General features: G+C 46.2%; 2 protein-coding genes across 2 annotated transcripts; both read right to left on the reverse strand.

The window, feature by feature from the left end:
• Nucleotides 1-1,999: 1,999 nt before the first annotated feature.
• On the reverse strand, nt 2,000-7,606 carry LOC145348175 (zinc-binding protein A33-like). Its single transcript, XM_080196368.1, has 6 exons — nt 6,984-7,606; nt 6,483-6,578; nt 5,503-5,736; nt 4,088-4,110; nt 3,885-4,003; nt 2,000-2,619 (listed from the first exon to the last, which is right to left on the reverse strand). Exons 1-6 carry the CDS (start codon nt 7,383-7,385, stop codon nt 2,087-2,089), a joined length of 1,407 nt encoding a protein of 468 aa, XP_080052494.1. The 5' UTR covers nt 7,386-7,606; the 3' UTR covers nt 2,000-2,086.
• Nucleotides 7,607-13,693: 6,087 nt separating this feature from the next.
• LOC145348685 (zinc-binding protein A33-like) lies at nt 13,694-20,015 on the reverse strand. Its single transcript, XM_080196843.1, has 6 exons — nt 19,565-20,015; nt 19,056-19,151; nt 17,763-17,996; nt 16,520-16,542; nt 16,317-16,435; nt 13,694-14,226 (listed from the first exon to the last, which is right to left on the reverse strand). The coding sequence occupies exons 1-6, from the start codon at nt 19,964-19,966 to the stop codon at nt 13,694-13,696; spliced, it is 1,407 nt and encodes a 468-aa protein (XP_080052969.1). The 5' UTR covers nt 19,967-20,015.
• Nucleotides 20,016-23,847: the final 3,832 nt, after the last annotated feature.

Raw genomic sequence — 23,847 nt, forward strand, 5'->3', positions numbered from 1 at the left:
GGAGGACTAGGGGGCACAGCCTCAAGATAAAGGGGGGGCGGTTTAGAACGGAGTTGAGGAGGAACTTCTTCACTCAAAGGGTGGTGAATCTCTGGAATTCTCTGCCCATTGAAGTGGTGGAGGCTGCCTCGCTAAATATTTTAAGACGCGGGTTGATGGGTTTTTGATAAGAGAGGGGATTAAGGGTTATGGGGAGAGGGCGGGAATGTGGAACTGAGCCACGACGGATCAGCCATGATCTTGTTGAATGGCGGGGCAGGCTCAAGGGACTAGATGGCCTACTCCTGCTCCTATTTCTTATGTTCTTATGTTCTTATGTCCAGCCTCCAGTTTAAAGGCAGCTGACAGCAAGTGGCCATTCACAGGACTGCCAGCAGATGGCAGGGCTGCTCCAGGTAAAGCCCTTCCTGCCAACATGGGAAAAGGACCCACCAGGATGAGGGAGTTGGGGGCGGGGGAGGGGGCATGGATTTCAGGGAAAGCTTCTTCACACAAAGACTCCAACACTATAAAACCAAAGTCAGTAAATGTGGTGACAAAACAGATCAGCTATGATCCAACTGAACTTTGCGACAGACCGGAGCATCTCACTGTCCCAACCCCTTTTGTACAATTACCCTCTTTGCAATGACTTGATGGTTTGAGTTATATGGAGAGGCTGGACTTTTTTCCCTGGAGGCTGTGGGGTGACCTTATCGGGGTCTATAAAATAATGAGGGCAGAGATTAGGTCGATAGTCAACATTTTTTCCCAATTTTAGGGGAATCTAAAACTAGAGAACAGAGGTTTACAGTGAGAGGGGAGAGGTACAATAGTGCCCAGAAGGGCAATTGATCTCACTCAGAGGGTGGTGAGTGTCTGCAATGAGCTGCCAGAGGTAGAACTAGAAGCAGGAACAATTTGTCTTTTAAAAAGCTTTTAGATAGTTACATGGGTAAGATGGTTATCGAGGGCCAAACGTGGCAATTGGGACTCGCTCAGTGGTAAAAATTGGGTGGCATGGACAAGTTGGGTCGAAGGGCCTGTTTCCATGCTGGAAACCTCTATGACTCAATGAGGATATCAGGATAATTTATTTGAAAGATGGGAGAATTGTAAATGTTGGGAGTCAGAGGGATTTGGGGTGAAGCAGAGAAAGTGAACAAACAGATACAGTGAACAATTAGGACGGTAAATGGTATGTTAGCCTTTATTACAATGGGGTTGATGTATAAGAGTATAAGCCTTGCTGCAATGAAACAGCGACTGGGTGTGGTCACAGTTGGGGGACGGTGCACAGTTTTAGTCTCCTTACCTGAGGAAACCTAGACTTACCTTAGAGACTACAATGAAGGTTCACTGAACAGATTCTTGGGGTGAAAGGGTTGTTCTATATGAGGAGACAGAGTGAGTAGAATGGATCTGTATTCTTTAAAGGTTAGAAGAATAAGGGGTGATCTTATTGAGACAGACACAATTGTTCAGGATCCTGACAGGGTCAATGCTGAGACTGCTCCAGAACTCGGAGTCACAGAATCAGGATAAGGGGTCGGACATTTAAGACTGAGACAAGGAGAAATGTCTTCACTCAGAGAGAGTTGTGAATCTTTGGGATGTTCTACCTCGGTGAGCTGTCAGCGAGAATATTTAACCCAGAGATCGATATATTCTTGTCTACAAAGGGAGTGAAGGGATAGGCTGGGAAAGTGGAGATGTTGATATGTCCTCCTCCAGAACCTATTCTGATATTCTTACTCCTAATTCAATCTGTACATTCTCTGAATCAACAATCTGCAGAGTCCAGTCTGCAAATAAAACCTTTATTAAATGGAGCAAATGGAATTGACTTCACAATGAATTGTTTGAGACTGGGGGCACAGTTGCCATAATTCATTTTATTGCAGCCCAGAGTGTCTGGGTTTGTCACAGATTGAGATCGGGACAGTTTGAGAGGCTGAATTAACGTTACAGTAAACTCCAAACTGCAAACACACTCAAACACCCAGCCACACCCCCAATATCATGCAGCAGAGAATGTGAGTTGCTTGGGCAGTGGGTTAGGCAGCACACAGCACCATCCTGACATCAAAAACCATGTCTGAGTGTGTTAGTGAGTGAGCAGTGTGAGTGGCTCAGAGTTATCACCATAGTTATTATTACAAGGGTTAAAGATGGGGTAGAGTTTCTCGGTGAATGTGTCAGTGAATGTGTACAGGTGAGACATGTCCTCAGCATCATAAAATGACACCTGTCCCCCCTCATAATCCAGGTAAATTCCTAACTTCCGGGGTTTCACTTTCAGTTGGGAGATGACATCCGGGATTTTCAATGATTCGCAGTCAGGATACCGGCCGATGACCCAGAATCCATTCTCAGGTGAACGTGTGATATATGCTTTCCTGTTGACAGACTCTCTGCAGACACCCACAACCCAGGCAGTCTTGCTTCCAAGACCCACTTCCCAGTAATGTCTCCCTGATGTGAAACTCTGGCAGCTCAAAATATATAATCCGCAATTAAACCTTTCTGGATTATCAGGAAGATCTTTATTCTCATTTCCGAACCTCACACTGCTCAGATCCTGGGAAATGATGAGTCCATTGTTTGCTGTGTCTGGATCCAGGGTGAGAGAAGCTGGAACTGGAAAAGAACAGAAATGGGAAGCTGTTACGAAAAGAAAAATCGGAGTGAATCACGAGACGTGTCCAAACAGCATTGGATTCTGACCCAGAATTGTTTGCTGTTGTTTATCATTCTGCACCAGTTCTGGGTACCACACTTTAGGGAGGATGTGAAGGTATTAGAGAGAATGCAGAAAAGACTCACCAGAACGGTTCCTGGGGATAGGAACTTCAGGTATGTAGATAGATCGGAGACACTGGGGTAGTTCAACTTAGAGAGGAGAGGGCGAAGAGAAGATTAGATAGAGATGTTCAACATCATGAGGGGGCTGGACAGAGAAGATCGGGAGAAAGTGTTCCCATTGATGGAGAGATGGGGAACCAGAGGACACAGAATTTGAAGTGATTGAGAAAGGAAGCCACAGTAATGTGAGGAAAAACCTTCTCACACAGCCAGAGTTTAGGATGTGGAATGCACTGTGGTGGAATCAGATTCAATCACAGCTTTCAAAGGGAATGGGATCATTATCTGAACAGGAAATATCTACAGAGTGAGAGAGAGAAGGTGCAGGAGTGTGTGCGGGTGAGTTACTCTTACAGTGAGCTAGCAGGAACACAATGGGCCAGATGATCTCTTCTTGTGTACATCAGTGAAACTGCAGCTTGAATATTGTGTACAGATTTGGTCACCTTACGTCAGGAGGGAGATACTTTCATTGGATGCAGTTCAGAGAAGGTTGACTAGATAGATTCCTAAGATGAAGGGATTGTCTTCTGAGGAAAGGTTGAGCAAGTTGGGTCAAAACTCACTGAAGTTTAGAAGAATAAGAGGTGATCTTCTTGAGACATGTAAGATTCTGAGGGGGGTTTGACAGGGTAGATGCTGGGAGGGTCTTTCATCTCCTGGGGAAATCGAGATCTGGGCAGCAAAGCTTCAATAAAAGGGTGATATAAGATGGTGATGGGGAGGAATTTCTCCTCTGAGAGGGTCATTAGTCTTTGGAATTCTCTTCCACAGGGAGAGCAGTGAAGGCTGCCTCATTGACGACAAGGCTGAGTTGGATAGATTTTTGATGAACAAGGGGGTTAAGGGTTATGTGGGGTGGGGAGGTAAGTGGAGTGAAGGCCACAAGCAGATTAGTCATAATCTTATCCAAAAACAGAGCAGGTTCACTGGGCTGGATCACTGCTGCTTTTCTTTCTTATGGTCATTCCATCAGTGTGTCAAAGCCCATTAGTCACGTGGATAACAGTACGGAGATGGCAATATACAGAGAATGATACCTGGTGAAATCAGTGCTCTCATTTCCCTCCACACATTGATGTATTTGAATGGTCCACCATCTATATCCACAGGTAACTGAGTGGAGACAGTTCCAGCCTCGTAAAACTCCATCTGACTCCTGTAAAAACAGGTCCGCAAATCAGTCTGTGTGAGAGAGACAGCAGCGATCACATCGCAAAACTGTTCCTTTAAATCTGCTTACCTCTTCACAAGGTCCTGTATATCCTGAGGGGACAGAAACAGAATAGATATTATTGAGTCAGATTAGAACAAGAGGTCACAGGTACAGGTCGAGAGGCAGTGGATTTAAAACTGAAATCAGGAGGAACGACTTCTCGCAGAGAGTGATAAATTTGAATAACTTGTTGCTGGGTACCATGGTGGAGTCTGAATCATTAAATATTTATTTATGAATCACAAGTAGGCTCACATTAACACTGCAGTGGAGTTCCTGTGAAAGTCCCCCCCCGGTGGGTGGTAAATGTGTGGATCTCGCTGCCCCATGGCGCGGTGGAGTCTGAATCATTAAATAGTTTCAAGAAAAGATGGATATATTTCTGATAAAAAAGGGTTAAAGTGATATGGGGAAGAGGTGGAGAGGTGGATTTGGGACCAGGGAGAGATCAGCCATGATCTGATTGAAGAGCGGAGAAGGCTCAAAGGGGTGAATTGCCAACTTCTGCTCCTAATTCATCTGTTCCTATTCTCACATTAAAGGTCGGTTCCTGTAAATCTCAGAGAAATTATGAGGAGGGACAGAATGGAGACATCTAGAAAATAACATCTCCTTTTCCCTTTCATTCTCACTCTGAGCTCATTATTTCCATGTGACCCATTTCTTGTGTCTCTCCATCCTGTTCCCAAATATTCCTGATCACCCAACCACCCCTCCCAGTGCCCATGTCCAGCTGGATGTTCTGTCCTCAGCAGCATACATTCTTCTGTATCTGACCATAGCCCCCATCACCCCTGTGCTTGGTGACCTACGCTGGCTCCCAGCTCAACAATGTATTCACTAAAAACATTCTCATACAGTCAGAGTCAGTAATCATTGTTACACAGAAGAAGGCCCTTCAGCCCAAGTCCACATTGGTTAGTGATACACCACCCAAATATTCGAATCCCATTTTCCTGCACTTGGTCCCGAGCCTTGTTTGCCTTTGGCATCGCTAACGCACATCTAAATACTTTTTAGATATTATGAGGGTCTCTTCCTCCATCACCCTTTCAGGTAGTGAGTTCCAGACTCCCAACACCCTCTGGGTGAAAAGGTTTCCTGCACATCCCCTCTCACCTTAATCCTCCTGCTCCTTATCTTAACTCTCTGCCCCCTGGTCATTAATCCATCCACCTGGTGGAAAGGTTCTTTCCTGTCTACTCTATCTCTGCCCCTGATAATTTCATCTCTCCCTCCTCACGACTTACACCCCACCATTTTTCATTTCATCACATTGAGATTACCTCACCCCATCTCCCATTGCATCCTCACTGACAGCAGCAAGAGATCATCATCCAACCAATCAGACTGAGGTCAAACCCAGGCCCAGAGGTTAAAGGTCAGTGTGTCAGCCCTCAGTCCCACAATGTTCTCCGGGACAAGACAAAGAGGTTTTGTACCTTGAGGAACTCTGGAGCCTTTTGTATCTCCAGCCTGGATTGAAGATCTCTTATTACTCCTTCAACAGAAGAGATTTCATCCAAGGTTTTCTTTAAATTCTTCTCCATTTCCTCCAATATTTTATTGCTTTTTTGCGCCAACTCTGTTTTCATCAACTCTTCCTTCTCAAACAGGAACTTGTGCATCTTTTCAAATTCACTGTGGATTTCATTTCTCAGTCTCTCAACTTCAGTCTGGAACAGAATACATACAGAGTGGAATAAACAACGTCTCTAATCCCAGTGTCCCTGGTCCCTGCGCAATGGTTTACAGGATTAAAAATGTCTCCAATTCCGATAACAAATAATAACAGCTCACGGCAGGTTCAACATGATGGAATATTCGGTGTGTGGGAGTGAGTTACAACCAAACACGACAACATTATTAAATATTAGACAGCAGGGAGTGAGTTACAGACTGGAATCTAATCCAGGGGTTCAGATGGTTTATATATAGAATAATGGATACCTGGGAGTGAGTTACAGACTGGAATCTAATCGAGGGGTTCAGATGGTTTATATATAGAATAATGGATACCTGGGAGTGAGTTACAGACTGGAATCTAATCGAGGAGTTCAGATGGGTTATGTATAGAATAATGGATACCTGGGAGTGAGTTATAGGCTGGAATTTAATTGAGGGATTCAGACGGTTTATGTATAGAATAATGGATATCAGGGAATGAATTACTAGCTAGATTTATTTTATTGATTATTGAGATTGGGTGCAGCAATAAAATTAGACATTTATACATTTTTGCCATATTTTTCAATTTACAGACGCTCCCTTGCATTCCAGTTCTGGGCGTAGCCTCTAATGTACATTAGACTCCAGCATTTAATTCAGTAAAACTCTCTCTCTCTCACTGTGTGAGAAGCTCACTCACTCTCAATGACAAACACAGGGAACATTACACAAAGCCTAAAGGACACTCTCCTACCTTCATCTGTGAAATGCCGTCCTCTCCTTCTCTTTTACTGTGAAGACTGAGGTCCATTTGCTTCTGCAGAGTCTCCAATGATGTTTCTAACTTGTCCTGGCAGACAGAAAGGACACAAGGGGGGTTGTGAAAGTGAACACTCGCTAAGGGCACCTTCTGGAGGAGTTTGCTGTTTTTCAATCCACTGGTGAAGGAGAGAAGGAGATATTCCCAGGATTGGTCACTCTCAATGTTTGGGATGAAAGGATAAAGAAATTTAGGAGAAACTTTGTGTTAATTCCGCCTGAGGCAATGATCCTCCTCCAGTTCAATTCCCCTCCTCTATTAACCTTCCCCTCAACCCTCTCCCCACCCTCCCCCACTCCCTGCAGCTCTCCCCTCCCTCATCGTACAACCTCCCTCCCCCTCTGTTACTAACCACCACCCCCCCGCCCCCCCCGTCCCTCTTCCCATCCTGTCCCTCTTCCCTCCCTGTCTGTGTCAGTAGCAGTGATCCAGTACCTTGTATATCTGGGCTGCTTCCTTTATTGGGATCACACTGTGCATCTTGTGAGCTCTGGACATGCCACACACCACACAGATGGCTCTCTCTTCATCCTCACAGAACAGTTTCAGCTTCTCCTCGTGTTCCTGACAGTAAAACTCCTCCTCTGGCTGTGTCACCTTCACCTTCAGCACTCTGAGCTTCTCCACGATGTTAGCCAGGGTGCGAGCGGGCCTGATGTTCCTCTGGGTGAAGACCTGTCGACACTGGGGGCAGGAAACATCTCCCGGGACCTTCTCCCAACTCTGGGAGATGCAGCTCCTGCAGAAGTGATGTTCACATTCCAGAGACACGGGCTCGGTGAATATTTCCAGGCAGATGGGACAGGTTAGTTCCTGGCTGAGATCCGGAGATGCCATCCCAGTGCTCAGAGTCTCTCTCTCTGTCTCTCTCTTCCACCTCTTTCACTTTCAATTCCTGTTCCCAGCTGCACTTGCAGGATTTGACTTCACGTGATCAGAGACACTCCCAGTGCCAGGAATTCTGTAATCCCATCAAACTGAGCCCCTTTATTGTGTCTGGAGCCTTTTTCAATTTATAAAGTCAGCTTTAGAACATTCTATCTTTCCTCTCTACAAACACACTCCTTAAAACACCCACCCTCCCTTCTCAATCCCAACACTTTGAGGAACTCAGCAATTTCATTCCCAGTTAAGATTGAAACCATTCTTTCAGCTGTCTCTGCTCCTGACCCAATCCCCCCCCTCCCCCGGCCCACTGACCCAATCCCCCCCTCCCCCAGCCCACTGACCCAATCCCCCCCCTCCCCCGGCCCACTGACCCAATCCCCCCCTCCCCCGGCCCACTGACCCAATCCCCCCCTCCCCCAGCCCACTGACCCAATCCCCCCCTCCCCCGGCCCACTGACCCAATCCCCCCTCCCCCGGCCCACTGACCCAATCCCCCCTCCCCCGGCCCACTGAGCCAATCCCCCCCTCCCCCGGCCCACTGACCCAATCCCCCCTCCCCCAGCCCACTGACCCAATCCCCCCTCCCCCAGCCCACTGGCCCAGTCCCCCCCTACCCCACTTTTGTCTGATTTACATCCCTGTTACATCCCTCTGGATGTTGCATTGCATTAAAGGCGCTATATAAATGTAATTTTTTTCTTGGCTCAGACTGAGTCAAGTGTTCCTGTTGAAACACTCCTGAGGGGAATCGTCATTCCCAGAGACCCTGACACACACTGAGACACACACGCACACGTACAATCTTGCACACTCACTCTCACACAACTTTTCATGCACAGACACTCACTCTCTCTCTCACACAGACAACTTCTCAGACACACACACACACACAAAATCACAGACATATGCACATACTCACACAGAGAGTCTCTCTCACACATTCACACACTGACACACCCTCTCACATGCTCTCTGTCCCTAACACAGTCTGAGACACACACACATACACACACATAGGTCCTGAGCTGAGTCTCCAATTACTGGAGAGTGTTGAATGAACAGCCTCTGTCAGCTCACTGGATCACATTAACACACCAGGAACTGGGACATCGACTGCACAATAATATCTTTAAATTCCTGCTCACCTCCTGCTCCATCAGTTTGTTCATGATCCATTTAAACAAATCGTGATACTGAATCTGTTATTGTCTCCCCAGCAGCCTGCGATCATCTTTTGCTACCAAATAACCCTGTTGGACTCTAACCTGGTGTTGTGAGACTTCTTACTGCATTTACCCCAGTCTAACGCCGACATTTCCAGATCATCTTGTGAGACATTTGCATCTCACCACCCAGCATAATGATGTCTCATTTGTCCATGAACTCCCATCTTGGTTAAAGCCACTTCCCCGTTGCCAAGTTACCCGAGATGCTCACTATAGGGGTCAATGTGAATGTTCCCACCCAACCATTGCCAAACTGGATAGGCAGGTGATCCCGCATCCGGGCACCTTTCCAGCCTGAGTCTGGACAAGGAAAACACCTACTCATAAAATTCCAATATGTGTTGCTGCATAAGAAACTTTCTGAGATACGTTTTGCAAAGTACATGATTCCCAGGCCTTTGGTTCTGAACTATTCGACTTTACCATCATCCCTTGTGGTAACCTGCCTTCGGCTGAAGGGCTCAAGGAGGAGTTCTTGGAATGCTGCCAGGATAGTTTCCTTGAACAGTGTGTGTTGGAGCCGACGAGGGAGCGAGCTATCTTGGATCTGGTGCTATGTAATGAGGCAGGTAGAATTAGGGACCTTGCGGTGAAGGATCCTCTTGGGGAGAGTGATCATTGTATGGTGGAGTTTCTGGTGCAGATGGAGGAGGAGAAAGTGGGTTCCCGGACACACGTCCTCTGTTTGAACAGAGGGGAGTACAGTAGGATGAGAGAAGAATTGGTGAATGTGGACTGGGGGAGCGCGTTGGAAGGTAGGTCTGCTGAGGAGCAGTGGAGGATCTTTAAGGCGATCTCTCTTGGTGCTCAGCAGAAATTTATTCCGATGGTCAAAAAGGACCGTAGGAGGAGAGGTAATAAACCGTGGATAACGAAGGAGGTAAGGAAAGTGTTCAACTAAAAGCGGAGGCGTTTAGAGTAGCTTAAGAGTAGTGGGCGAGAAGAGGATTGGGAGAGGTTTAAATGTCAACAAAGATTGACAAAGAAGTTGATAAAGAAGGGTAGGAGAAACTATGAAGCTGGGCTAGCGCTTAATATAAAAAAGGATAGCAAGAGTTTTTATAAATATATAAAAAGGAAGAAGCTGGCTAGGGTGAACATTGGACCCTTAGAGGATGAGAAGGGGGACTTAGTGGTAGGGAATGGGGATATGGCTGAGGTCTTGAATAACTTTTTTGTTTTGGTCTTCACGGAGGAGGACGTGAATAATTTGCCGGGTGTTAGAGATGGAAAGGTGGTAGGACCGGAGGGTCTCAATGACATTACTGTTACTAGAGAGGCGGTGCTCGACAGACTGGAGGGGCTGATTGTGGACAAGTCCCCAGGACCGGATGGAATGCATCCAAGGGTTCTGAAAGAAATGGCAGAGGTGATAGTGGATGCCTCGGTGGTTATTTTCCAGACGTCGCTGGATTCCGGGGAAGTGCCGGAAGATTGGAAAACGGCTAATGTTACGCCGTTGTTTAAGAAGGGTGCCAGGCAAAAGGCAGGGAATTATAGGCCGGTTAGTTTAACGTCTGTTGTAGGTAAAATGTTAGAATCCATCATCAAGGAGGAAATAGCGAGGCATCTTGAGGGGAACTGCTTGATAGAGCAGACGCAGCACCGTTTCGTTAAAGGGAAGTTGTGTCTGACAAATTTACTGGAGTTCTATGAGGATGTGTCTAGGGCGGTGGATAAAGGAGAGCCGGTGGATGTGGTCTTTCTTGATTTTCAGAAGGCGTTTGACAAGGTACCTCACAAGAGGTTATTGCAGAAGGTCAGGGGACATGGAGTTGGGGGTAGGGTGTTAGCGTGGATAGAGGATTGGTTGTCAAATAGGAGGCAGAGAGTGGGGGTCAATGGGTGCTATTCGGATTGGCGGTTGGTGACTAGTGGAGTGCCCCAGGGGTCGGTGCTGGGGCCTCAGCTATTTACCATTTATATAGATGATCTGGAGGAGGGAACCGAGTGTAGAGTGTCGAAATTTGCTGATGACACCAAGATTGGTGGAACGGCAAATTGCACGGAGGGTGTGGAGAGTCTACAGAAGGATCTAGATAGGCTGGGCGAATGGGCCAGGAACTGGCAAATGGAATTTAATGTTGGCAAGTGCGAGGTGGTCCACTTTGGTAGGAATAATGGTAGGAAGGATTATTACTTACGTGGCGAAAAACTGCAGCAGGCGACGGTGCGGAGGGACCTCGGGGTCCTTGTGCATGAGTCGCAAAAACCCAGCTTGCAGGTGCAGCAGGTGGTCAGGAAGGCAAATGGGATGCTGGCCTTCATAGCGAGGGAGATTGAATATAAAAGTAGGGAGGTCTTGCTGCGGCTGTATAGGGCATTGGTGAGGCCGCAGCTGGAGTACTGTGTGCAGTTTTCGGCGCTGTACTTACGCAAGGATATTTTGGCCCTGGAGGGAGTGCAGAGGAGGTTTACTAGGCTAATGCCGGAGTTGAGGGTGTTGAGCTATGAGAAGAGGCTGAATAAACTGGGCTTGTACTCGTTGGAGTTTAGAAGAATGAGGGGAGATCTCATTGAGACGTATAAGATGATGAATGGGATGGATAGGATAGAGGTGGAGAGACTCTTCCCACTCAGAAAGGACAGTAGGACTAGGGGGCACAGCCTCAAAATAAAGGGGGGGCGGTTTAGAACAGAGTTGAGGAAGAACTTCTCCACTCAAAGGGTGGTGAATCTCTGGAATTCTCTGCCCATTGAGGTGGTGGAGGCTACCTCGCTAAATATTTTTAAGACGCGGGTTGATGGGTTTTTGATAAGAGTGGGGAGTAAGGGTTATGGGGAGAGGGTGGGAATATGGAACTGAGCCACGACAGATCAGCCATGATCTTATTAAATGGCGGGGCAGGCTCAAAGGGCTAGATGGCCTACTCCTGCTCCTATTTCTTATGTTCTTATGAATAATTCATACAACACTTAAAGTACATTCAAAATATCAGCATATATGTTTCAATCATAATTATTTGTTTAATTATTTCCCTACATTCACATGTGTGTAATCTCTTCTCTCATTAGTCTACAATCTTGTTTTCAGAATTATTTAACCCTTTGCTATTAACCCTGTCAGTGTCTAAGTGTTTACTATCGTAAAACCTTATTGACTTGTAAGAAATTTCCCACATCAAACCCCTTCTCCGTTCCTGTTCTCCTTGAATGGGAGGGAGTTCCTCATTCTAACCACTCTCTGGGTAAAGATGTTGATCTCGAATTCCCGATTGGATTTGTTAATGACTATCTGATATTGATGCCCTCACTCTATCCAGCCTCCAGTTTAAAGGCAGCTAACAGAGCAAGTGGCCATTCACAGGACTGCCAGCAGATGGCAGGGCTGCTCCATACAAAACCCTCCCTGCCAACATGGCAAAAGGACCCATCAGGATGAGGGAGTTGGGGCTGAGGTGGAGGGGGCATGGATTTCAGGGAAAGCTTTTTCACACAAAGACTCCAACACTATAAAACCAAAGTCAGTAAATGTGGTGACAAAACAGTTCAGCTGTGGTCCAACTGAACATTGGGTCAGACCAGAGCATCTCACTGTCCCAACCCCTTTTGTACAATTACCCTCTTTGCAATGTCTTGATGGTTTGAGTTATATGGAAAGGCTGGACTTTTTTCCCTGGAGGCTGTGGGGTGACCTTATCGGGGTCTATAAAATAATGAGGGCAGAGATTAGGTCGATAGTCAACATCTTTTCCCAATTTTGGGGGAGTCTAAAACTAGAGAACAGAGGTTTACAGTGAGAGGGGAGAGGTACAATAGTGCCCAGAAGGGCAATTGATCTCACTCAGAGGGTGGTGAGTGTCTGCAATGAGCTGCCGGAGGTAGAACTAGAAGCAGGAACAATTTGTCTTAAAGCTTTTAGATAGTTACATGGGTAAGATGGTTATCGAGGGCCAAACGTGGGCAATTGGGACTCGCTCAGTGGTAAAAACTGGGTGGCATGGACAAGTTGGGTCGAAGGGCCTGGTTCCATGCTGGAAACCTCTATGACTCAATGAGGATATCAGGATAATTTATTTGAAAGATGGGAGACTTGTCAATGTTGGGAGTCAGAGAGATTTGGGGTGAAGCAGAGAAAGTTAACAAACAGATACAGTGAACAATTAGGACGGTAAATGGTATGTTAGCCTTTATTACAATGGGGTTGATGTATAAGAGTATAAGTCTTGCTGCAATGAAACAGCGACTGGGTGTGGTCACAGTTGGGGGACGGTGCACAGTTTTAGTCTCCTTACCTGAGGAAACCTAGACTTACCTTAGAGGCTGCAATGAAGGTTCACTGACCAGATTCTTGGGGTGAAAGGGTTGTTCTCTATGAGGAGACAGAGTGAGTACAATGGATCTGTATTCTTTAAAGTTTAGAAGAATAAGGGGTGATCTTATTGTGACAGACAGAATTATTCAGGATCCTGACAGGGTCGATGCTGAGACTGCTCTAGAACTCGGAGTCACAGAATCAGGATAAGGGGTCGGACATTTAAGACTGACACAAGGAGAAATGTCTTCCCTCAGAGAGAGTTGTGAATCTTTGGGATGCTCTACCTCGGTGAGCTGTCAGCGAGAATATTCAACCCAGAGATCGATATATTCCTGTCTACAAAGGGAGTGAAGGGATAGGCTGGGAAAGTGGAGTAGATGTTGATATGTCCTCCTCCAGAACCTATTCTGATACTCTTACTCCTAATTCAATCTGTACATTCTCTGAATCAACAATCTGCAGAGTCCAGTCTGCAAATAAAACCTTTATTAAATGGAGCAAATGGAATTGGCTTCACAATGAATTGTTCGAGACTGGGGGCACAGTTGCCACAATTCATTTTATTGCAGCCCAGTGTGTCTGGGTTTGTCACAGATTGAGATCGGGACAGTTTGAGAAGCTGAATTAACTTTACAATAAACTCCAAACTGCAAACACACTCAAACACCCAGCCACACAGTTTAATATCGTGCGGCAGAGAATGTGAGTTGCTTGGACAGTGGGTTAGGCAGCACACAGCACCACCCTGGCATCAAAAACCATCTCTGAGTGTGTTAGCGAGTGAGCAGTATGAGTGGCTCAGAGTTGTCACCATAGTTATTATTACAAGGGTTAAAGATGGGGTAGAGTTTCTCGGTGAATGTGTCAGTGAATGTGTACAGGTGAGACATGTCCTCAGCATTGTAAAATGACACCTGTCCCCCCTCATAATCCAGGTAAATTCCTAATTTCCGGGGTTTCACTTTCAGCTGGGAGATGACATCCGGGATTTTCACTGATTTGCAGTCAGGAGACCGGCTGATGACCCAGAATCCATTCCCAGGTGAAGGAATGATGTTTCCTTTCCTGTTGACAGACTCTCTGCAGACACCCACAATCCAGAGTATCTTGTCTCCAAGACCCACCTCCCAGTAATGTCTCCCTGATGTGAAACTCTGGCAGCTCAAAATATATAATTTACAATCAAATCTTTCTGGATTATCAGGAAGATCTTTATTCTCCTTTCCGAACCTCACACTGCTCAGATCCTGGGAAATGATGAGTTCATCGTTTGCTGTGTCTGGATCCAGGGTGAGAGAAGCTGGAACTGGAAAAGAACACAAATGGGAAGCTGTTACTAAAAGAAAAATAGGAGTGAATCACAAGACGTGTACAAACAGCATTGGATTCTGACCCAGAATTGTTTGCTGTTGTTTATCATTCTGCACCAGTTCTGGGTACCACACTTTAGGGAGGATGTGAAGGTATTAGAGAGAATGCAGACAAGATTCACCAGAACGGTTCCTGGGATAGGAACTTCAGGTATGTAGATAGATCGGAGACACTGGGGTAGTTCAACTTAGAGAGGAGAGGGCGAAGAGAAGATTAGATAGAGATGTTCAACATCATGAGGGGGCTGGACAGAGAAGATGGGGAGAAAGTGTTCCCATTGATGGAGAGATGGAGAACCAGAGGACACAGAATTTGAAGTGATTGAGAAAGGAAGCCACAGTAATGTGAGGAAAAACCTTCTCACACAGCCAGGGTTTAGGATGTGGAATGCACTGTGGTGGAATCAGATTCAATCACAGCTTTCAAAGGGAATGGGATCATTATCTGAACAGGAAATATCTGCAGGGCGAGAGAGAAGGAGTGGGAGCGGGTGAGTTGCTGTTGCAGCGAGCTAGCAGGAAAACAATGGGCCGAATGATCTCCTCCTATGTTCACTGGTGAAACTACAGCCTGAGTATTGCGTACAGATTTTGTCACCTTACATCAGGAGGGAGATACTTTCATTGGAATCAGTTCAGAGAAGATTCACTCTGTTGATTCCTAAGATGAAGGGATTGATTTCTGAGGAAAGGTTGAGCAAGTTGGGTCAAAACTCACTGAAGTTTAGTAGAATAAGAGATGATCTTCTTGAGACATGTAAGATTCTGAGGGGGTCCCTTTGACAGGGTAAATGCTGGGAGGGTGTTTCATCTCCTGGGGAAATCGAGATCTACATAAGAACATAAGAAATAGGAGCAGGAGTAGGCCATTTAGCCCTTCGAGCCTGCCCCGCTATTCAATAAGATCATGGCTGACCTGTCGTGGCTCAGTTCCACTTTCCCGCCCTCTCCCCATAACCCTTAATCCCCTCTCTTATCAAAAACCCATCAACCCGCTTCTTAAAAATATTTAGCGAGGTAGCCTCCACCACTTCAACGGGCAGAGAATTCCAGAGATTCACCACCCTTTGAGTGAAGAAGCTCCTCCTCAACTCTGTTCTAAACCGCCCCCCCTTTATCTTGAGGCTGTGCCCCCTAGTCCTACTGTCTTTTTTGAGCGGGAAGAGTCTCTCCACCTCTATCCTATCCATCCCATTCATCATCTTATAAGTCTCAATGAGATCTCCCCTCATTCTTCTAAACTCTAACGAGTACAAGCCTAGTTTATTCAGCCTCTCCTCATAGCTCAACCCCCTCAACTCCGGTATCAGCCTAGTAAACCTCCTCTGCACTCCCTCCAAGGCCAAAATATCTTTGCGCAGGTGCGGCGCCCAAAACTGCACCCAGTACTCCGGCTGCGGCCTCACCAATGCCCTATACAGCTGCAGCAAGACCTCCCTACTTTTATATTCAATCCCCCTCGCTATGAAGGCCAGCATCCCATTCGCTTTCCTGACCACCTGCTGCACCTGCAAGCTGGGTTTTTGCGACTCATGCACAAGGACCCCGAGGTCCCTCTGCACCGTCGCCTGCTGCAGTTTTTCGCCACGTAAGTAATAATCCTTCCTACCATTCTTCCTACCAAAGTGGACCACCTCACACTTGCCAACATTAAATTCCATTTGCCATTTCCTAGGCAGCAAAGATTCAACAAGAGGGTGATATAAGATGGTGATGAGGAGGAATTTCTCCTCTGAGAGGGTCACTAGTCTTTGGAATTCTCTTCCACAGGGAGAGCAGTGGAGGCTGCCTCAATGATTACAAGGCTGAGTTGGATAGATTTTTGATCAACAAGGGGGTTAAGGGTTCTGTGGGGCGGGGAGGTAAGTGGAGTGAAGGCCACAAGCAGATCAGTCATAATCTTATCCAAAAACAGAGCGGGTTCACTGGGCTGGATCACTGCTGCTCTCCTTTCTTATGGTCATTCCATCAGCCCATTACTCACATGGATAACAGTACGGAGATGGCAATATACAGAGAATGATACCTGGTGAAATCACTGCTCTCATTTCCCTCCACACATTGATGTATTTGAATGGTCCACCATCTATATCCACAGGTAACTGAGTGGAGACAGTTCCAGCCTCGTGAAACTCCATCTGACTCCTGTAAAAACAGGTTCGCAAATCAGTCTGTGTGAGAGAGACAGCAGCGATCACATCGCAAAACTGTTCCTTTCAATCTGCTTACCTCTTCACAAGGTCTTGTATATCCTGAGGGAACAGAAACAGAATAGATATTATTGAGTCAGATTAGAACAAGAGGTCACAGGTATAGGTCGAGAGGCAGTGGATTTAAAACTGAAATCAGGAGGAACGACTTCTCGCCGTGGGTGGTATATTTGTGGATCTCGCTGCCCCATGGCGCAGTGGAGTCTGAATCATTAAATAGTTTCAAGAAAAGATGGATATATTTCTGATAAAAAAGGGTTAATGTGATATGGGGAAGAGGTGGAGAGGTGGATTTGGGACCAGGGAGAGATCAGCCATGATCTGATTGAAGAGCGGAGAAGGCTCGAAGGGGTGAACTGCCAACTTGTGCTCCTAATTCATCTGTTCCTATCCTCACATTAAAGATCAGTTCCTGTACATCTCAGAGAAATTGTGAGGAGGGACAAAATGGAGACATCTGGAAAATAACATCTCCTTTTCCCTTTCATTCTCACTCTGAGCTCATTATCTCCATGTGACCCATCTCTTGTACCTCTCTTTTCCCATTATTTCCCTATTATACCCCACTATTCCCAAACATTCCTGATCACCCTACCACCTTCCCAGTGCCCACGTCCAGCTGGATGTTCTGTCCTCAGCAGCTTATATTCTTCTCGATCTGACCGTAGCCCCATCACCCCTGTGCTTGGTGACTCACACTGGCTCCCAGCTCAACAACATATTTATTGAAAACATTCTCATCCTTGTTTTCAAATTCCTTCCTGGCCTCACTCTTCTCTGTCTCTGTCATCTCCTCCAGCTCCACAATGCTTGGGGACATCTGCACTCGTCTAATTTGTGTCTTCTCTGAATCCTCGATTTCAATCCCAACACCATTGTTGTCTGTGTCTTCAGTTGAATCAGGTGTTTGCAGGGGCAGGAACAGCAGAACCTACAGCACAATAAAGATCTACCTTCCACACTTCGACAATGCCTCTTAACCCCATCCTCAGAACGGCCCCATCTGCCCCAGTGTGAACCCCTCCAGCTACCAGCCCAGTCCTCTCTGAATCCAAACATCACTCAGTGCTGTGGTTACACTGTGTATAGGAATCACACTCAGATTCCTCACTCCATCTCCCATTGCACCCTCACTGACAGCAGCAAGAGATCATCATCCAACCAATCAGACTGAAGCCAAAGCCAGGCCCAGAGGTTAAAGGTCAGGGTGTCAGGCCTCAGTCCCACAATGTTCTCCTGGACAAGACAAAGAGGTTTTGTACCTTGAGGAACTCTGGAGCCTCTTCTATCTTCAGCCTCGATTGAAGATCTCTTATTGCTCCTTCAAGACAAGACATTTCACCCAAAGTTTTCTTTAAATTCTTCTCCATCTCCTCGAATATTTTATTGCTTTTTTGCGCCAACTCTGTTTTCATCAACTCTTCCTTCTCAAACAGGAACTTGTGCATCTTTTCAAATTCGCTGTGGATTTCATTTCTCAGTCTCTCAACTTCAGTCTGGAACAGATTGAATACAGAGCGGATTGAACAATGTCTCTAATCCCAGTGTCCCTGGTCTCAGCCCATTCACTGTACGGTCAACTGTTTGATGGAATATTCGGCGTGTGGTACTGAGTTACATCGAAACAGATTAAAACTATAACAATGTTTTATTATAAAATATAAGAGAGCAAGGAGTGTGTTACTGAGGGAAAACTAATCGAGTGGTTTGAATTCCAACATGGATCAACGTTTACCTGGGAGTGAGTTACAGACTGGAATCCAGTCGAGGGGTTCAGATGGTTTATATATAGAATACTGGATACCTGGGAGTGAGTTACAGACTGGAATCTAATCGAGGTGTTCAGATGGTTTATATATAAAATAATGGATACCTGGGAGTGAGTTACAGACTGGAATCTAATCGAGGGGTTCAGACGGTTTATATATAGAATACTGGATACGTGGGAGTGAGTTACAGACTGGAATCTAATCGAGGTGTTCAGATGGTTTATATATAGAATACTGGATACCTGGGCGTGAGTTACAGACTGGAATCTAATTGAGGGGTTCAGATGGTTTATATATAGAATACTGGATACCTGGGAGTGAGTTACAGACTGAAATCTAATCGAGGGGTTCGGATGGTTTATATATAGAATAATGGATACCTGGGAGTGAGTTACAGACTGGATTCTAATCGAGAGGTTCAGATGGTTTATGTATAGAATAATGGATACCTGGGAGTGAGTTACAGACTGGAATCTAACTTAGAGATTCAGTTGGTTTATATATAGAATTTTGGATATCTAACTGTGAGTTCCAGACAAGATTTCTTTTATCAATCATTTAGATTCGGTGCAGGAAGAAATTTTGACCTTTGTCCCCGATTCAAGAATCAACAATTTTCAGGCAGTGCTTTATAGTCCAGTTCAGGGCATAGCCTCTAATTTACACTGGACCCCAGCATTTTATTCAGTAAATCTCTCTCCCTCTCTCTCACTGTGTGAGATGCTCACTAACTCTCAATGACAAACACAGGGAACATTACACAAAGCCTAAAGGACACTCTCCTACCTTCATCTGTGAAATGCCATCCTCTCCTTCTCTTTTACTGTGAAGACTGAGGTCCATTTGCTTCTGCAGAGTCTCCAATGATGTTTCTAACTTGTTCTGGCAGACAGAAAGGACACAAAGGGGGTTGTGAAAGTGAACACTCGATAAGGGCACCTTCTGGAGGAGTTTGCTGTTTTTAAATCCACTGGTGAAGGAGAGAAGGAGATTTCCCAGGATTGGTCACTCTCAATGTTTGGGATGAAAGGATAAAGACATTTAGGGGAAACTTTGTGTTAATTCCGCCTGTGGCGATTATCCTCCTCCAGTTCAATTCCCCTCCTCTATTAACCTTCCCCTCCCCTCAACCCTCTCCACTTCCCTCTCCCCACCCTCCCCCACTCCCTGCAGCTCTCCCCTCCCTCATCCTACAACCTCCCTCCCCCTCTGTTACTAACCACCACCGCCCCTCCCCACCCCTCGACCCTGTCCCTCTTCCCTCCCTGTCTGTGTCAGTAGCAGTGATCCAGTACCTTGTATATCTGGGCTGCTTCCTTTATTGGGATCACACTGTGCATCTTGTGAGCTCTGGACATGCCACACACCACACAGATGGCTCTCTCTTCATCCTCACAGAACAGTTTCAGCTTCTCCTCGTGTTCCTCACAGTAAAACTCCTCCTCTGGCTGTGTCACCTTCACCTTCAGCACTCTGAGCTTCTCCACGATGTTAGCCAGGGTGCGAGCGGGCCTGATGTTCCTCTGGGTGAAGACCTGTCGACACTGGGGGCAGGAAACATCTCCCGGGACCTTCTCCCAACTCTGGGAGATGCAGCTCCTGCAGAAGTGATGTTCACATTCCAGAGACACGGGCTCGGTGAATATTTCCAGGCAGATGGGACAGGTTAGTTCCTGGCTGAGATCCGGAGATGCCATCCCAGTGCTCAGAGTCTCTCTCTCTGTCTCTCTCTTCCACCTCTTTCACTTTCAATTCTTGTTCCCAGCTGCACTTCCTGGATTTGACTTCACGTGATCAGAGACACTCTCAATGTCAGGAATTCTGTAATCCCATCAAACTGAGCCCCTTTATTGTGTCTGGAGACTTTTTCACTTTATAGAATCAGCTTTAGAACATTCTCTCTTTCCTCTCTACAAAGTAACTTCATTGCAGTGTTAGTGTATGCCTACTTGTGACACTAATCAAGAAACTCTAATTTTAACTCCTTTAAAATTTCTCATCCCCTCCCCTCCTCTCGCCCCCTCCTCCCCCTCCCCTCCATCCCTGTCCCTCCACCCCCACCCCCCCCCCCCCCCCCCCCCCCCCCCTGTGCGATTTCAGGGTTGAAAAGTTGGAGTCTCCCTTTCCAGACCCAGAATGAAGGGAAATTTCTCTGGTCCCTACAACTCAGAAAGAGGCCATCCGGCCCACTGAGTCTGCTCTGACTCTGACAGATTATTTTACCTACGTCCTCTCCCCTTAATGGCACACATTTCCCCTGACTAATCCATCTAACCTACACATCTTGGGACAATAAGGGACAATTTAGCATGGCCAATCCATCTAACCCACACATCTTGGGATACAAAGCAACAGCTTAGCATGGCCAATCCCCCTAATTTGCACGTCTTTGGACTGTGGGAGGAATCCGGAGCACTCGGAAGAAGCCCATGCAGACATGGGGGCAGAACATACAGACTCTGCACAGACAGTCACCCAAGCCGGGAATCGAACCTGGGTCACTGGTGCTATGAAGCAGCAGTGCTAATCATGGTGCCACCATCTCTCAGAGGGTGATTCACTGCGGTGGGCTATGGAGCCTAGCTCACAAAATACATTCAATGTTTGAGTTAGACAGATTTTTGATGGGCAATAGTCAATGCTTGGGGGGCAGCGGGGCAGAGAGGAGGGGGAACAGGCAGGAAAGTGGAGTTGAGGCAACACTCTGGTCAGCCATGATGTTGTTGAGTGCTGAGGCAGCATCGAAGGCTGAACGGCCTACTCCTGCATCTATTTCTTAAAATACGTTCTCAAGTTCAATGCAGAAGATTGTGAGGTGATGCATTTTGGTCAGAGGAACATAAAGTGAAAGGTAGAATTCTTAAAGGAGTGCAGGAGTAGAGGGACCTGGGTGAATATAGAAACATGGAAGATCAGAGCAGGAGGAGGCCATTTGGCCTTCGCACACACTCCACCATTCATTTCAATCTTGGCTGATCATCCAACTCAATAGCATCATCCTGCTTTCTCCCCATTACCTCGATCCCATTCACCCCAAATGATATATATACAGCTGCCTCTTGAATACATACAGTATTTTGGCATCAACTACTTCTTGTGGTAATGAATTCCACAGGCTCACCACTCTTTGGGTGAAGAAATGTCTCCACATCTCCGTCCTAAATGGACTACCCTGAATCCTCAGAAAGTTATCCCTGGTTCTGGATTCCCACACCATCAGGAAATATGCTCCCTGCATCTACCCTATCTAGTCCTGTTAGAATGTTAAAAGTCTCTATAAGATCCCTCGTCATTCTTCTGAACTCCAGTGAAAACAATCCTAAACTAGCCAACATGGATAGTGCATAGAAGGTGGCAGGACTGGTGGAAGGTGAAGCAAATGAAGCATATAATATTCTGGTCTTTGTTAATACGAGTATAGAGTACAAGGGAAAGGGGTTTTGCTGAACTTATAAAAGACACTAGGTAGAGCTCAAGTGGAATATTTTATACATTTCCTATGTATTATTTATTAGTGTCAAAAGTCGACTTGCATTTACACTGCATTGAAGTTACTATGAAAATCCCCCAGTCGCCACACTCCAGTGCCTGTTAGGGGAAAATTAGGGAGAATTTAGCACGGCCAACGCACATAACCAGCACGTCTTTCAGACGGTGGGAGGAAACGGGATCACCCGGAGGAAACCCACGCAGATACAGGGAGAACGCATTCTGGGCACAACACTATAGGATGGACATGAAGACGTCATAAAGAGTGCAGAAGAGATTAATAAGAATGGTTCCAGGGATGAGACACTTCAGTTATGAGGATAGATTGGAGAAGTCGGGACTTTTTCCCTCGGAGAGGAGAAGGCTGAGAGGAGATTTGATGGGTCATTTCTGAGGGCAGTTAATGGTCAACCACATTGCTATGCTCTGGAGGCCAGACCAGGTAAGGATGGCAGATTTCCTTCCCTGAAGGGACATTAGCAAACAATCGACAATGGTTTCATGATGGTTGTCATTTGAATTCTAATCCCAGATTTTTATTTATTTATTATTAGATTCCTAAGAAGGCTCACATTAACACTGCAATGAAGTTTCTGTAAAATCCCAGAGTCGCCACACTCTGGTGCCTATTTGGGTACATTGAAGGAGAATTTAGCACGGCCAATGCACCTAACCAACACATCATTCGGACTGTGGGAGGAAAACGGAGCACCCGGAATAAACCCACGCAGATACAGGGCGAATGCGCGGACTCCGCGCAGACAGTGACCCAAGCCATGAATTGAAGTTATTAAATCAGCCATGGTAGGATTCGAACTCGGGTCACCAAAGTTTGATTCCTTCGTGGGACATGGGCGTCACTGGCTGGCCAGCATTTATGCCCATCCCTAGTTGCCCCAGGGCAGTTGAGAGTCAACTGCATTGCTGTGGCCCTGGAGTCACATGTAGGCCAGGCCAGGTAAGGACGGCAGATTTCCTTCCCTAAAGGATATCAGTGAACCAGATGGGTTTTTCCAACAATGGTTTCATGGTCTTCAGTAAATTCTTAATTTCAAATATTTTTTATTGAATTCAAATTCCACCATCTGCCATGGTGGGATTCGAACCCGGGTCTCCAGAACATTGGCTAAATGTCTGGATTAATTGTCCAGCGATAATACCACTAGGCTGTTGCCTCACCATATTACCCTGCTTCTCTGGATTATTAGTCCAGTGGCAATCTTATTACTCCACACCTCCCCCAGTAAACCCCCTTCACAATACTGACTCCAATACTTGTATATCCTTCAAAATATATGGAGGCCATTTGTGACAAATATGTATCATCAGTTTCTACTGACTTCCCCTTGCTGTCCTCCCCCTGCACCCCTCCCAGGTATGACAGTGGGTTCAAAAGCCGCAACCAAGCCGCCATTTTAAAGTATTATTTCACTTGGAGCAAAGGCTTAGGACATTTTCCAAACATAAGAACATAAGAACTAAGAGCAGGAGTAGGCCATCTGGCCCATCGAGCCTGCTCCGCCATTCAATAAGATCATGGCTGATCTTTTTGTGGACTCAGCTCCACTTACCTGCCAGCTCACCATAACCCTTCATTCCTTTACTGTTCAAAAATTTATCTTGCCTTTAAAAATATTCAATGAGGAGACCTCAACTGCTTCACTGGGCAGGGAATTCCTCAGATTCACATTCCTTTGGGTGAAGAAGTTCCTCCTCAACTCAGTCCTAAATCTCCTTCCCCTTATTTTGAGTCTATGCCCCCAGTTCTAGTTTCACCCACTAATGAAAACAACTTCCCTGCTTCTATCTTATCTTTTCCCTGCATAATCTTATATGTTTCTATAAGATCTCCCCTCATTCTTCTGAATTCTAATGAGTATAGCCCCAGTCTACTCAGTCTCTCCTCATAATCCAACCCCCTCAACCCTGGAATCAACCTAGTGAATCTCCTCTGCACCCCCTCCAGTGTCAGCATATCCTTTCAAAAGTAAGGAGACCAAAACTGTACACAGTACTCCAGGTGTGGCCTCACCAGCACCTTATCCAGCTGCAACATAACCTCGCTGTTTTTAAACTCCATCCCTCTAGC

Source organism: Carcharhinus amblyrhynchos, chromosome 9 (assembly GCF_965287045.1).
Source record: "Carcharhinus amblyrhynchos chromosome 9, sCarAmb.v2.hapA, whole genome shotgun sequence".
Taxonomy (NCBI): domain Eukaryota; kingdom Metazoa; phylum Chordata; class Chondrichthyes; order Carcharhiniformes; family Carcharhinidae; genus Carcharhinus; species Carcharhinus amblyrhynchos.